The 17,234-nt window shown below is 40.7% G+C and overlaps 1 protein-coding gene across 1 annotated transcript in view; it reads left to right on the forward strand.

Moving 5' to 3' along the window:
• Window positions 1–17,234, forward strand: part of RB1 (RB transcriptional corepressor 1) — a 328,442-nt gene that overhangs the window by 67,603 nt on the left and 243,605 nt on the right. Inside the window, exons 12-13 of the mRNA XM_082244844.1 lie at window positions 7,599–7,686; window positions 12,785–12,901. Of these exons, the coding sequence (XP_082100970.1) occupies window positions 7,599–7,686; window positions 12,785–12,901 (205 nt within the window). The remainder of the gene's footprint in view (window positions 1–7,598; window positions 7,687–12,784; window positions 12,902–17,234) is intronic.

Here is a 17,234-nt window from a genome sequence, read left to right on the forward strand (position 1 = left end):
ATCAAGATCAGTGTTATTACCTAGAACAAAAAAATGTATTTTACAACGAATTTGCAAGACCATATTAAATAGTCAAAAACAACACATTATAATAAACACATTTTTCAGTAGTAAATCCACATCCCATCTGGAATTTAAGCCATCTGGGTCCTAGTGCCTAATGTAAAGATCCACCATACCTCCCTTTTGTGAAGTCTGTGGTGGACATCCCCACCACAGGGAAGTTTATTAACCCCTTCCAAACCACTAAACACAAGAGTCTATATTTCCTGCATGTGCTTATTTTAAATGCCTGGATACATTGGATAGATTTGTATCCCTAGAATAGGCTGCACCATTAGAATCCAATGAGGGGGAGAATACAGGTGTACCTTCTCCCGCAGCACAGTGCTTGCTATAATATATGTGCTTTTAATTAAACACGTGCAAGAAAAAAACAACCAAGCCAATAATACTGACTAAATGCTATCCTGTAGATAACCCTGGGTAATTAAATTGTTTAAAGGAACTATGCCAATAAATATGATAAATAAAAATAAATATAAATTAATAAATTGATTAATACACACCTATGTGAAATATAATAATGCCACCAAGGGTCAAGAAAGTGCAATAACAAAAAAGTGCAGTGGCAAAAGCGCCACCATTTTAGCAATAAAAGTTCATAATAAAGTCCATAGTCATAACATAGACCAAATGGATTGATGGAATAGAGAAGGGAGGAGTGGAGCAGTGTTGATCCCAGAGGAGATGCTGAACACTATATCATGCAGGAATTTTTTTAGTTATAATTGAATATAATTTTTTAGTTGTATTCACTCTCATTAAATATTTTATCTCCTAGCGCAGGTGACCCAACATTTTTTTGCACCAATAATGTTCACTCATTCTGACCCGAAGGGCTCAGGAGGTGCACCCTACATATTAAAAATTGTGCATGTTGTGAATTCTACAACATACACTACATTTTTCGTGTCACAAATTTTGAATTCCCTACATATCCATCAGGAAACAGTTTTATTATTCCTTCTATGCTTGTCACAATAATGGCAGGTTTTAAAGGCACAATGGAAAGAGCCACTGGTGTTTAGCCAAGTTCTCTTGTGACTGGAAAAGGCTGGGGGACAAGATATTGCCGAGGGTATTAGCACACCTACTAGAAAACGTGCAGCCATTGGAGATCACTGGGACAAGATCCTTATCTGCGGAAACAATAGGTATATATTTAGATATGAGCCCTCTAATTTGATTGTTACTACTTTTTCACAGAAGTTCAAAGGTGACCAGGTTACTCCTTATTATATTCAGACTTCTCCTATTGTTAGAATTTTTATTGTTCGTCTCAGCATGGAGTACTTGTCTGTCCTTTCTTGATGCTATTGAAATACCCCTATTCATATACCAGTCCTTAAGTCTGGAAGTGATATTCCATTCCTTCACAAAGCTGTCTGTACCAGAAAAATTCCTCTGCACTCTAAAACTCTTCATCAGAAATAAATTGTATGGTAAAAGTAGGGTGGCAGCTCATAGCCATAAGTAGAGAGTTACAAGCGCAATCCTTTTATAAAGGGTGCAAGTCTGAACAGCACCAGTAGTGTAGTCTCCCACAAGAGTGACATCTAGATAGTTAGTTAATTGGCCTGGCATTGCTCTCATGGCTAAATTCAAAATTTTAAATGGTTGTTATTAATGTGGGATACAAAGGATGACAAATCTGCTTCTGCATCGTCCCAAACTAGATCATCTGACAACCTGCCATACCACCTAATAGCACCTGCACATGGGTTTTAATGGGAGAACAAAAACATCTGCTCCCACCTGCCCATGTACAGGTTAGCCAGTGATGGGGAAAATTCGCACTTATGGAGGCTCCCCTACATTGTAGGTAATAAACTTGATCAAAAATGAAATAGTTGTGTTGTAGTAAAAAGCTGACTGACGGGATTAAAAATTCCTTCAGCTCAGCACCATAAATGCTATGAAGCAGATGGAATTTCAGAGCATCCACTGCCAAGTCATGGGGAATACATAAAGGGATTTAATGTCCAAAGTAACCCATAAAAAGGTTTTCTGCCAGTGAATGTCCCTGGTATGTAATAGTACTGTAGACATTTTCTTAATGTAACCTTGTCATCTTTTAACAAGTGATTGCAAATATTGGTCAACACATTCACCTAGTTTCTCAATCAGAGAACCATTGCCTGCAACTATCGATCAGTCTTTAACTGGATTTTTGGTAAATGGTGGAAAACTGGAGTAACCGGAAAATCCACCATTAGAGAGAGTGCTGTTTTTAGATGTTAGCACCCCATCTCCTTTCCAATATCTAAATGATGTGACAGTTGTTTGAAGATTTTGGTGGGGTCTGTTTTCCGGACACTGTATATAGATAAGTGTCACTAAGTTGCCGTACAGCCTCAATCCTATAATCTTCGTGAGATAGGATGACCAACTGTTCTATCCTTGTCCACCTCATGTATCACTAAATCTTGACATGGTTTTAATTGTGTGAGGGCTTCTCTCTCAGATTTGTTTTAAGTTATCTATGGCTGGGGTGGAGAAAGTAGATGACCTCCTCTTTAGATCTAGAAGGTCCATTTCCACTAGATTTTGGAACATGTCAGCTGCTGTATTCTTAGTATTTATTGGATAAAAATACTTATTGCCTCTATTTGTCTTCCATGTCTATACCATAAAAAACACCCATGGAATCAGATTAGAGTCTCTCAAAAGTGGATCTGACAGCCAGATCCTGAAAGTTAAGAGTATTAAAAGAATCAATATCACTAGAATTAACCACCATGAGGGACTACAGGTGATTCCACTTCTGCAGATAAATGAATGCCCCCCCCCCTCCTCTGCCTGAGCACATTCTGCTGTTGAATTTGGGTTTTGGGAGCTATACAGTGTTTTGAAAGTTTTATGCTCTCTTCTTTGTCTGCAATTGGTTTTTAAATTTTTCCAAAACCATTAGAACAAGTTGCTTCTATTGTAAACAGTTTGTTAGGGTCTGTTGGCCCCTCTTGTTTGTTGCTTCTTTTTAGCTGTATTGGTGCCCATCCTCTGATTATTGCTTGGGGGCATCCCATTGATTATTGTGTACTGTACGATAAAGATGTGAGTAATTCTTGAAATTCCATGCCTGATCTTGGAGTACGGTGCAGGACACCGGTTTCTTCCCTCTATTCTTTGATCTCCTTTATTGCTTGCTAATAAAACACAAGCTTGGTGGTGGGGGGGGGGGGGGGGGGGGGCACTAGGCAGTGGACCCAGCAAAGCTTTTACCACCAGTATTTAATATTCTGAAGGTAGTGGCATATACCCTGTGGTCTATGAATCAAATTCAAGATATGGAATTTACAGGAACATCAAAATACATTTTATTATTATTTTTTTTTTTTTGTTGTTAAGCACTGTTTGGGTATGGAACCTTTTTGAAAGATAGAAAAGGGCCCTGGTCTCTATAAGAATAGGAACCACTGGTTTAGGAAGTTGGTTTAGGTTTGTCTTTCACATGCGCCTTTGATTTGTAGGTAGTGGAAAGGGTGTTTGGAGGAAATGCTAACATTTTGTGTAACAATCTCCTGTGTCAGTTTTTGCTCACTTTCCCATAAAAAGAAAGTTAAAAAAAAAAAGTTCGGCATTTTTTTATTTTGATTTTTTTTCAAGAATTCTACCTACCTAGATAGACGCATCATTGGTCCGATGCTGAATCGGTCCCCTGCCGGCTCTAAAACTGAGAACCGAGCGATCAAAAAATGCTGATTGCTCGATACTCAGAGCTCTGTGTTCAGAGAGCTGGTGACTGTCAGTCACCGGTTCTCTGCACTGCGCCCCACCCTCACCCCTTGCTCACTAGAGCGCTGGGCTGTGAAGGGGGCTGGAGCGGCTAGCTCAGGCTCTCAGCTGTGCCAGGTGCTGGTGCAGGGTTGTGGGCAGATTGACCATATTCAGCCCACTGTCAGTGGAAAAACGGGTCTGAAGAGTACAGAACGAACTGCACTCCTGTCATCAACAGATGAAGTACAGCCAAACGAGCTTTGGATGTACTTCTCCTTTAAAGAGGTTGTAAACCCATGAACGTTTTTTTTTTTTTCTGTAACCTGAAAGAGAAACGCATAATGAGCTAGTATGCATCGCATATTAGCTCATTATGAAATACTTACCTAAGAACGAGCCCCCGCCGTGCCGCTCACTCACCTGTATGACGGGCGACATGTCAAGTCGCCCGTCTTCGGGGATCGCGGCATCCGGCCATCTGATTGGCTGGAGCCGCGTTGACGTCACACGCGCGTGGGAGCCGGCGGTCACGGCACGGGGGTCTGAAGAAACGGCACCAGCGGCCGTTCCTTCAGAGCGAATGCGCCAGTGACGTCACTGGCTGCATGTAAGGTAAATATCTCCTAAACGGTACATGTATAGGAGATATTTACACTACCTATAGGTAAGCCTTAATATAGGCTTACCTATAGGTAAAAGTGTCAGAGGAGGGTTTACTTCCTCTTTAATAGCTTCAGTCTTTTGTAAATCCATGCTGACTATGGGCACACTGCTGACTATGCTTTTACTGCACACTGTAAGCTTCTTGCAGTGTGCCCTCAAAGCTTCAGCAATCCATAGAGCCCACTTAATTTCATGGCTGGAGGTGGGCTCCTCTGATTTGTAGGTAGTGGAAAGTGTATTTAGAGGACATGCTAAAATTCTGTGTAGCTATCTCCTTTAATGTTTTTGCTTTCTTTTTTTTTTTTTTTTATATAAAAAAAAGTCAATTTGTTTGATAGCTTCAGTCTATGAATCTGTGCTGACTATGATCACACCTTGCCAATGGGGTATACAGAGAGAATAAAAACTGTGGTCGTGGGACTTTGGGTGAGGTCAGTCACTATACTAGATACCAAGAGAATATGAAATCACAGGATAATGAATAATTTATTTAATAATTCATGATTGGCACAATAGCATAAAATACAGATAGAAATAATAAATATGTACATGTACCGATGGAGAACAAGACATGCAGTAAATAAATTCAGATGGATACATTTCATAGTAGTAAATACATATATTATATAACCTAAACATATAGTCAGTCTGCAAATGGTATATCTTCTATTCATAAGCTCTACGTGTTTCATGGCTCTAGGTCCACTCGTCAGGAGTTATTTAAAATCTATATCTGTAAATAAAGGCTACTATTAGAATACAAAATACACATATAAACAGAAGGAATATAACAGATTGCTCCAGGTATGTATGGATGTAAAAAAGTACAAGCTACTTACAAATGGTATGAAATGACCCAATGACTATGGGAGAAAATGAGACCACCCCAAGAGCAACTATTTTGGTGACTGGTATTGCCAACTTCATGGGGCAACCACACCGCCATCTTCCCCCTCCCTCTTCTTGGTGCCCTCAGATTTTACCTGCCTCAGCCCCGGGATAGACAGTTGCTCTTGGAGTGGGGTTTATGTTATGTAATATTTATGATATATGTATTTATTACTATGAAATGTATCTATATGAATTTATTTACCGCATGTCTTGATCTCCTCCATCTGTACATTTCCATATTTATTATTTCTGTCTGTATTTTATACTATTGTGCCAATCATGAATTATTCAATAAATTATTATCCTGTGATTTCATATTCTCTTGATATTTAGTATAGTGACTGACCCCACGACCACTGTTTTTATTCTCTCTGTATATTCATCAGGGATGGAGGTCAGCCATTGCGTATACCTCATATCATACTCTCTCTTTTGCGTGCCAATGGGGTGTTTACTAAACTCCAGCCTTACCTTCGGTATGGCACAGGTGTACAGGTTTCTGTAATTTTACTGCACACTGTGAGCTACCTTTAGTGCGCATTCAAAGGTTCAGCAATTCAGCGAGCCCACCTCCTTTCCTAGCTGGAGGAGATCTACCCTCATCTAACTCTTTCCTCTCCAGCCTTACTGTGATTGCCCTGCCCTTTTTTCATTCATTAGATTTCAGTTCTTCCAATCATGGGGGCTTGCCATTACATATGGGCAGTACTTAGGGCAGTTTTCATGCAAGTGCAGCCTACCTAGGGATGCCCATTTGTGCAATTTTATACCCACCCATCCAGGCAGTTCAGTTTACATCTGTAAGCCCATAGGAATGAATTGCTGTTTGATTTTCACCTGAAAACTGAGAGATGGAAAATGGATAAACAGAACAGCTCTAAGGGCCCTTTCACACAGGCGTTCAGTCTCCATCTGCCTGTCCCTTTTCAGTCAGATCCAGACTGAACCACAATGTAGGTCTATAGGCCTACATCCATATCTATTCAGGTCCATCCGCAAAGGCTATAAACTTTTACGTTTAGTGCCGGTTCACACTATAGTGATGTCAGACATCGCATTGTGATTTGCACCGCACCGCACTGCTCTGCAAATCACCTGCAATGCGAATTAAGCCATACAGATTGTATGGCTGAATTTGCATCGCATTGAATGTGCAGACTGATGTAATCTGAATCCCTGTTTATCAGTTTTTTCGTAACCAAACTGATGACGCCCTTGTGAAAGACCCAAGATGTCTAAGCATCTTGATTAAACTGAGACCTTTACATTTTAAGATTATTATTTTCATGCTTTGTATATAATATTGCTAAAGGTTTGGTGGTAATGTTTGATTTGGTAGGTACAAAGAATGTGAGCTTTTACCTGTGCCTTTTTTGGCTTGAAGGGTCATATAGAAATATTGTGGTACAATGTATGACAAATAGTGGTATAAAGTATCCTGTCTGGTGTCTTTCACATTATTCGTGATGGATGTGTAACCGTGGACGGACTACAAGAATCAGAATGTTCTTGTGGCTAGGATATAGTGTGTATGGGTAACTTCAGACATAGCTAAAATGATGAAAAACTATCTTAGAAAGCTTATGAAAAGTATTCACACACAATAAATAGTAACACTTTTATACCTTGCATGTTTTCCTATGCTAGGGCGCAGGAAATATTTTATTGCCACACCTGCAGGGGGATCCAAGTAGTTGAATTAAAGAATTGAACAAAAATGGGCTTACTTTTCCAGAGACTGTGATGAACAGTCTTAGATTCTTTATTAAAGCCGTGTCCTTTCTGGGATTATTGGTGTGCTTGATTATAGTCTATAGATATGCAACTCTGTTACTACTCAGTCTCCTAGGGCAGTGTTTCTCAACTCCGGTCCTCAGGGCACAATAACAGGCCAGGTTTGCAAAAAAAATAAAATCTGGTCTGTTGGTTTGCCCTGGGGACCGGATTTGAGAAACACTGTGCTAGGATATATTTCCTTATGCCCAAACAAGGTAGGTGAAAGCTTTTAATTCAGTGTGGTGTCCTTAGTTACAGTGAAGTAGGAGGCTTCTTCCAATGCTCTCCACAGCTAGGCGCGCCAGTCCTGGAGGGGTCGAACAGAGAGCCAGTGATTGACGGCCTTTGTTTGTTAATGGCTTTGCGAGGAAAAAAATCTGAACTAATTTTTTACTAATTAAACCAGAAAATTAAGTCTAAAAGTAGAACGAGGTTAATGTACTTATTTATTTTATTTAGTTATTTTTTTTTTTTTTTTATTTCAACAGAGCTGCAATGAACACAATCAACCAATTGATGGTTACCTTAAATTCATCCTGCGACGAGCCCTCTGAAATTCTTAACTTGTATTTTGAGGCAAGTTTATAGGATCTAATAAAATCAATGTGTAAATATTACTTTAATGTTTTAGATTCTATTTATAGAAAATTTTGAATATACTGGAAAATGTCATTAGTTATGTTTTATTGAGATCAGAAATGCTTAAACTTAGACGAATGCTAGTTTTATTTACTGCAGTTTTGAGATTGCATATATAGCCATAAATGTGTTTTGCTTCATTATTCACTTTATTGTTTAGAATGTTAAGATGGTAACCCCTGCTGGTTTGCCTGTGTGTTCATCCTTGAAACCAGATAAAGGCAACTCCTTTTTTTTTTTTTTTTTTAATTATTATTCGCTCATTAATTGGTATGGTTGGCTCCGTTGCTGCTATTTTAGTGGTTTAGTGGTTTCTCCATCTCCGAGCTGCATTATTCTTGGAACTAAAGTTACCATATGTTATGGCATTGAAACCATTTTTTTTTTTTTGGTTCCCCCATTGAGGGACACTGGAAATCTTTTAACCTTCAGATTATACTACAGAAAGGTTGAATACAATTGCAAACAAAGAAATGTAGCCCAGTCTAGGATAACCTTTCTCTCTACCAGCATACCTTTTTTGCTGGTGTCCTAATCACATGGACATGCTTAGCAGGTGTAAATATCACTTTTTTTGTTTTGGATTTTATCTTTTTTCCTTTTTTACTCTTTTACATATTGCTGCTATAACAGGTCTCTACAAATGCAACTTTCCAATGTAGTCTATCCGCAGTCTTTTGGAGTGCCATGACCGACTTATATTGGCCTGGACATGATTTTTGGGCACTTGGCTCTGTGTAGGGAGCTTTCTTGTCTTTGTTCTAAAACGCAAGTTTGTCGTGGCCCTTGAGCCAACAGCTGCTAAGATTGTCTGTCTGATTCTGAGTTACTCTAGTCCTTACCAGACTGCATTACAACCAAACAGTTGCAGTCTTCTGCCATTAGTGCCGGTTCACACTACCGCCGCAAGACTTCCTGTGAAGTCGCGTGCAGCGCGACTTGCACGGACTTCACATAATGGAAGTCAATGCAAGTCGCTCCGATGTCGCCCCAAAGTAGTACAGGAAGTACTTTCTAAGTCGGAGCGACTTGTTGCTCCTATTAGAACGGTTCCCGTAGCACACAATGGACCGCGACTTGCCAGGCTGACCAGTCGCCTGACAAGTCGCGGTAGTGTGAACCGACACTTACTCCCAAATTAACACCTATTTGTTACATGTCCCCTCATTCACATCGTTTAACAAAAAACAGAAAGAAACTTGCAGCTTTATTTTTATTTTTTTTTCTAGATGTCCTGTTTTGGACCCACCAGCAAGGAAAATACTAGGTAGTTTTCTTTATCATGGGGCTAGACTGCTGCATTTGCCATAATTAACCCTGTCTGTACTGTTTAGACAGATCTTTCCTAATATTAATAACTAGATTTGAACAGTTTGCCCTTCCAAAAAGTTCAAGGTGGATGGAAACGGCTGGACTTCTTGCATTGTATGTTAATGAGGACAGGCTTGAGACAGGCTCACTTGGGCTCATGCAGTCAGCCATGACACCTCTCCTGTTGTGTGAATAAGAAAACATAACAAATGTTTAGTTTTTCTTTTTTAATTTTGATTGCAAAAGTGAAAATACAGGTGCTCTTTATATCCTGTTTCAGATACAGATGGTTTCTCATTCCTTGATTAAGGTCTTTGTTTATGGTGTCTTCCAAGTAGCTCCCCATGTTAGATTCAGGATCATTAAGTGATCTTTAGGATCTAAATTGGGTCCTTTACCTTCAGAAAGACTGATTCCCTTCAAGCCAAAGGTCTCAAGAATCGGATTCCACCCTTTCCTATCAAGGTGCATTCTACTAGATCTGTGGGTGCCTCTTGAGCTTTTTTGGTATCGGGATACTGTTGCCTAGATTTGCAAGGCTGCCCCCTGGTCTTTTTACATGTTCTCTAAGTTTTATGAGGTGGATGTTCGGGCCTTACTGATGCCAACTTCGGGCGTAAGGTCCTTCTGGCAGTTCTAGGAGTTGAAGTCATATCCCAGTTTTCTTGGGCCTGTGAGCATAATTTTCTGTTGTCCACACCTCAGTTGGACATCTCAAAGATAAAAGCCTTAATGGATGAGAGAGAAAATAGGATTTTTTTAACCCAAAATCTTTTTCTTGCAGTTCAATGAGGCACACAGGTCCCACCTCTATTAATGTCCATGCTCTTCTTCTTCTTCTTTTTTTTTTTTTTACCTATTTGCTACAAAAGCAGTACCCAGGGATCACTTCAGGACTAGCCCTACAACATCCACTCCAGCGGGGTCTGGTAATGGCTGTGCCAGATAGCTGCATTTCTACAGACCATTCATAGCAATAATGTAGAGACGATAAAAACATTGAAGATAAAATGCCAGCTAAAAAAAGTAAATGTTTAAACCGCATAGCTGAGGAGGGATTATCCTGAGCTAGCCCACAATTTTTTTTTTTCTGTCTGTGTCCAATCCTTATAGGCAGCAGTATAACCCAAAGATTAACCATTACTTTTGTCTCTCAATGAGCTCCTGGCCTGTCAAGATTTGTAAGTCCATTCTTAGAAAATGAGTGGAATTCTGTTTTAAGGGAAACCAGGCAGGTGTGTTCTGCAAATAACACTCCTCTGCTATTTTAATATTTTGGACATATATATATATGTGTGTATATTATTGCGCACACACAGTACTGCGCAAACATTTTAAGCTGATGTAAAGAAATACTGTAAAGTAAGAATGCTTTAAAGCCCATTCACACTAGCGCGACTTGTCAGCCTGACAAGTCAGGCTCGGTCGCGGTCCATTGATTAGCACAGGACCCGTTCTAATAGGAGCGACACAAGTCACTCCGACTTGGAAAAAGGGGCCTGTACTACTTTGGGGCGACCTCGGAGTGACTTGCATAGACTTCCATTATGTGAAGTCTCTGCAAGTCGTGCCGAAGTCGCGGTGCACGCGACTTCACAGGTCGCCCCCCAAAGTCGTGTCGCGCTAGTCTGAATGGGCTCTAAAATTATATAAATTGCCATTGTTTATTTTTATCAATAAACAAAATGCAAAGTGAATGAACAGAAGAAAAATCTAAATCAAATCAATATTTGGTGTGACTACCCTTTTGGCTTCAAACCAGCATCAGTTCTTACACTTGAATAAAGTCAGGGATTTTGTAGGGTTGGAGTATGATTAACCAATTATACCAATGATTATCAATTTCATATGTAGCTTGAAACACCGTCATTACCTGAAACAAAAATAGCTGTGTATGAGGCTTAAAACTGACAAACTCTGCTACTAAGGTGAGGTTGTGGAAGACAGTTTCACGGCACAGGTCATTCACTAAAGCCCCGTACACACGTACCGATTGTCGGCTGAACGATCGGCCGTCTTTTGTCCAGTGCTGTTGTGTTGGTTGAAAATTGCTCAAGACTGCACACGAATTTTGTCGGCCAACAACAACCAACTTCAGAAGTGATGTCATGTGATGGTTAACTTTCCGTGTGTTTTTTCTTCTCTGAGCATGCCCAGTCTTGCTCATCTGGCTTTTGTCGGCCGAAATCTGTACTGACTGACGAACAATCGGCCGTTCTGGTGTTGGCCAACAAAAATTTTATAGCATGCAGACCAGATTTTGTTCGGCTGAAAAGTCGCAGTTGGTTGTTGGAAGCATCATATTAACAAGCCGACAATTGGCCGATCGGACGTTGGCCGAATATTTACGGCTGACAATCAGTACGTGTGTACGGGCCTTAAGGCAAGACTGAGCACAGCAACAGGACACAATGTAGTTTTTCTGCATCAGCAAGGTCTCTTCCAGGTAAAGATTTCAAAGCAGACTGGAGTTTCAAGATGTGCAGTTCAAGCCTTTTTGAAGAAGCACAAAGAGTTGGGTAAAGTTGAGCACTGTAGATGCAATGGCCGGCCAAGAAAACCTAATGCAGCAGTCGAAACACACATCATGCTTTCTTCCTTTTCGATGTTGGAGGATGTCCAGCAGTGCCATTCGCACAGAAATGGAGGAAATCAGTGGCACCCAGATACACCCATCTACTGTCTAGAGAAGTCTTGCCAGAAGTGTCCAGAAGTGGAAGAATTGCGGCCATAAAGCCATACCTCTGATGTGGAAACAAGGCTAAGCGACTCAACTGCATAAAAACATAGGACAGATTGGCCGCAAACCTCTTTTTCTTGGGCCCCCTGCTGGTGCTCCTAGCTCCTCCTCTTTGGCTAGTGCTCCCAAAGATAGCCACTTTCTACAGGGGCACTCATGCGGGCTCACTCCCAAGCCTCACTGTCTGCGTCTATAGACACAAAGTGTTGGTTCTGCCGCCCCCCCCCCCCCCCTTAATGTTGGACGAAGGAGTTTACTCACAAAGGGCAATGGAATTTTATGTTTATAACTATCTGCAGGCAAACAGCAAAGCTTGGTTGGAGGTTGCCTTCAGATTTGGGGCTGCCAGTCTGCAAACGGGACTGGTGATTTGGTTAAAATTGAGGACACTGTCACTGCCAAGAAATATGGGCAGATTCTTATCCATCACACAGTACACTCTGAAAGGATTCTGAGTAGCCCCAAGTTTTATTTTGCAGCATGACAGCAAAACCAAATAATAAAACATAACTGCATTATACAGAACCCTCACAGAACCTTGATATCAGTATTACTGAACCAGCGGATTACTTGAAGACACAATGGCAAACAGATAGCCAAGTCTGTTGTGAAGCTGGGGCTCCACAGATGCTTGAAGAATCCTACCAGAAGAAAAGTTTGAGAAACTTCATGCAAGTGTACCTAGCATAATACGTGTTTAGGGGGGTATTTATTTAGGACATTCATTTGTGGTTTTCTTTCTGTTAGTGCTTTTTTTAGGACTGTTTTTTAATAAACTGTTAATGGCATTTTTGTAAAGTAGTTCTGCTTCACAGAATGTTTTTTGTGCCTGGAGGCTTGTACACAATACTGAGAGTCTGCCACCTAGTGGAATCAGGTTCAGAGTTACTTTACCAAGCTGCTTTGTTAATTAAAACCGATTTAATACAAAAATGTATTTGACATTTTTTGATACTATTTTAACACCAATTATGACCTTTGCAGAACTGCACAAAAAATCCAAAGAACAAGATCACAGAGAGAGTAAATCGCTTAGGACAGGTCTTCAAAGCACGTTTTGCCACTGCAATTGGCCAAGCCTGTGCAGAAATAGGATACCAGGTAATGTTTGAGTATTATCATTGCAAGGTAACATTGTATACTATTCAAGCCTGCTTTAAAACCTTGAATGCGTACATTCACTTAGTGCAGGTCAGGGAAAATCTTCAAGCCAGCTGCAATGTGGATTTGGTTATGGAATGCTACAGTGTAGGGTATCTTTCAGTTCAGCCATATTTACACCCTCTCTGCTTTCTTACGCTTTGTCTAGCTGTATTCCTGACCCCTGTGATATCCTCTCCCAACACACTGCATTTAGAAGCTTGCTCCTTGAATAGTTCTGCAGTTCGTCAGGATAAAACTGGGATATGTAGGAAGACAGAGTAGAGCACACACTGTGGGTGAAACTATGCTGAAGTTGAAGGTGCAATACGTTGTGGTGTGCCAACTGCAGAGAATTGTCCTCCTACGCCACACTGTTGGAACAATTTGGGAGACCTTGTTGGAAGAGGATCTTTTCTAGTCACCATGACTTCCCAAAGGACAGAATTTGTCCAGTCCAGGATTAGCATTCCTCAGCCATCTCCTCTCCTCTAGAACCACATGTAGATCACTTTAGTACTCCTTTTCCGTCTCATTAAGTACTTTTTTATTCAAACTGCTTGAAAACTTGTAACCACGTAGGGCTGCTTAGCATATTCAATTTGATTCAAATATCCATTACTTTTAAATAGAAAGTAGTATAGAATCCTATTCTACCACAGTTGTTGAGGTTAAAAAGCAGCAGGGGTTGTGACTTCTCAATGCATGTCAAATTTCTTGCACAAAGTGGTCTTTTATCAGTGAAATACACAACGGAAAAAAACTGTTTCTTTTGTTATATTTTCATTGAATGTAGAACAGTTTAATTTACTGAGCAGAGAGTAGTATTTTATGAATCTTCTTTTTTTTATTTATTTATTTTTTTTTTATTTCAAACTTTTTATTGAGAGTATAAAACATAACCTAGATTAGTACAGTGAACAATAATATACCAGTTTAACATCAATTAAAAAAAAAGGTTGACAAGCAATGCTGGGTACAGATGAATCGACAATAACACATTGTAACTTCAGAAATTAAGCATCAGGTAGCGACTCTTTAGGATGAATCTTTTTTTAAAGATGAATACAGACTGTATGAGATGAAGTGATCAAATTATTCTGTTGAAAAATGACGACAACTAAACGGCAAAATATGGTTTTATGTACTGTAGTTTAATCACTGAGATATTCAAGTAATACATGAAAAAGGGTGTGGAAATTTACTTAAGTGAGCATATCCAGACCAATTGTGCATAAAGATTAGGCGATTTAGGACTTCAGTTGAAAAGGTGTGAATTGCTAAAATACTGGGGTAGAGATGGTATTATTAGCATGGTTTGTGAGAGACAGATGGTGATTTCACCCATATAAATCAAATTTCTAAATTCTTTTTCACTTTTGGAAAAGGAGGGTAGGGTAATGGCGCTGCCTAGTAAGGAAAAATATTAAAGGTGCCAATAAAGTGCCGGCATGCTAAATAAAAAATATATATATATATATATATATATATATATATATATATATATATATATATATATATATATATATATATATATATATATATATATATATATAATGCACTGTAAGTCCAATGTGGGGAAAAAAAGCACTGTAGGTACAGCTATATAGTATGAACCAAAAACGTAATGTGACAAAGATGTGTGCATATATGTTCAAAAAAGGTGTGACTATAAGAAAATATATTAAAAAGGTGGTGCCACTGAGACAGTGTAAATAAATAAATACCAATATTTAAAGTGATATGTGCATATGTGGCTTCACAAAATTATTATTCAGAAATAAGATCATAAGCTGTATGAGAAATTATATAAATCATATAATATAGAACTCCATATGCTCTGTGCATATGGAGTGATCCGTGTGTGAGGGCAAGTGAAAAATAAATTAAGATTTAAAAATTTATATACATGACCAAAATATCCAGAATAAGACCATAGTCTATGGTATAGGGGTGAGGTGACAATTGAACAGGTTAAAAATTATATATGCAAGAAATAAAAATGTAAAAAGTGATAAAAAATCCAATATTAATAGTTGGTGCCTATATAAAAGTGCGGTGACAGTAGATTAAATATAAGTGATAAGCAAAGTTCAATATTGATAGCAGGTGACAATCTTCGTATAACAAACTGCGGTAGGTGACCCCGTGGTGGGCAGTGAGGTGCTTGGTGACCCCTCTAGTGAATAACACACTCACCAGAGATACCCACCCCACACAGGGGTATAGAGCGGGTATGTGTATGAATCCTGTGGGCAGATAGATCCTGGTGTCCTCTGCGGGTCCTTAATGAGGACGTCCTGGGAGGTCTCTGGAGGGTCCTATGTGAGAGGAAAATTCCCAGAGGAGAGTGGCCGGGATCTAATAGGTTCCTGCCGGTAGGAAATGGGCTTCCGAATGTCCACGGAGTGTCACTCGTAGTGATATACCAGCGTGTAGGGAATAATGGAAAGGCACATAGTGTGATACCGTATTACCAAGTTTATTGATAACTATAACGTAAGAGAGGTACTCACATTTGCGGAGAGAAGTACAAACATGTAATCGTGCAGGAGGAGCACTCCTCGGGGAATTTTCCGGAATTTTTCAGCGGGCATTTTCTTGTAGGTTCCCATTGCTATCACACAGCGGCAATGTTTTTTGAAGCCTATTGAGCGGTGAATCGGCAATGGGCCTCTAGTGGCAGTTCCTGTACTTCCTCTTTGATCACCGCACGGCATACAGCCTGGCTCTCTGGTGGAGAGTCCATGTGGGTGCTAAACGGCTCCCTCTTTCTGCTATAGGTATTTGGTGCGCTGGGACTTGTGATGCCACTGGTGCAGTGGTGAGGAGAATTTTTAAAAGCAAATTTTCACACTTTTTGCTGGCAGTCCCCAGGTTAACCATGTATTCCCTGGAGCAAGTGTCACCACCTGACCCCCTCATGTGGGGTCCTAGTCCGCCTTGTCTGCTATGACGGCGGTCCTGCAGTTACTGGTGTCCAAAGTAGATATGACCCTCCAAAATTGGACGAGCAAAAAGCATCCTCTGTCTCCTCATGTTCTGAGGTTGATTTGGCCGCCGTGGACCCGAGTCACCCTACTGGGTCTGTGTCCACTCACCCTTAGTGCTCTGATATTGAGGATGATTCCCCTTCCACTACAGCTGTGCATGAAAAAGCTCTAGTGGATGCGCTAATTGTATCAGTGCGGGAAACTTTGAAATTGGTGGACGCAGCTCTTGTTGCGTGGGCTGCGCCTGTGCACTTTGGTACCCGCAGAGCATTCAAAGCGACAAAGGTGTTTCCCTTTCCCGCCTATTTTGACAACATTGCCACGAATCAGTGGGATTCCCCCAAACACTCTCACCCATATCTGGGGTGACCTGCTTGATTAAAGACAAATGGGTCTACAAGATTGAATTCTGGTCCTTGCCGCCGGCAAGGTTCTTCCCTTCCAGCCTGCGTTTTGCCCCAGATCACCTACGAGGTCTTCTTGGGGCGGTACAGGATTTGCTTTCACAGGGGGTCATTGTACCGGTTCTGGAATCGGAACGTTTTAAAGGGTTTTATTTAAACCGGTTTACTGTTTCCAGGAAGGAAGGCAAAGTCCGTCCCAATTCTGGACTTAGTCATTGAACCGCTTTGTACAGGTTCAGAAATTCTGAATGGAGTCCCTTCGCACGGTAGTGACATCCCTTCATCAAGTGGATTTTCTGACCTCTATCGATATCAAGTACGCTTACCTTTATATCCCAGTATGTTGGGCATCAGCGTTTCCTTCGCTTTGCCGTGGGCAAGGAGCACTATCAATTTATGGCGTTACCCTTTGGTCTCGCCTCAGCTCCTCGGGTGTTCACAAAAGTTTTGGCCCTGGTGTTAGCATTACTAAGACAGAAGGGGATTGGGGTACTTGGCTGACCTCCTTCTGCGAGCAGAGTCTCCGAATGTCTTAACAGACAGTCTGGACATTTCGGTGCGAACTCTGCATTTCTAAAAATCTGCTCTGGTCCCGTCCACCAAGCTGGACTATCTGGGCCTGACCCTTTACACAGCCTCAGCCCGGGTTTTTCTTCTGGAGGTGAAACTCCATAAGTTGCAGGATGCGATACTGCTCCAGTTGTCCAGCCAGCGGTCATCTCTCAGGACTTGTATGCAAGTGCTGGGCTTGATGGTCTCCACCTTTGAGGTGGTTCCGTTTGCTCAGTTCCATACCAGATCTCTGCAAAAGGAGATTCTTGCCAAATGGCCCAGGAAGTAGCTGGCATTCTAAGGTGGGCAGAATGGTTCGTTCATCTCTGCTGTGCATATTTCAGG

Source organism: Pelophylax lessonae (genome assembly GCF_965119305.1).
Source record: "Pelophylax lessonae genome assembly, chromosome: 2".
Classification (NCBI taxonomy): domain Eukaryota; kingdom Metazoa; phylum Chordata; class Amphibia; order Anura; family Ranidae; genus Pelophylax; species Pelophylax lessonae.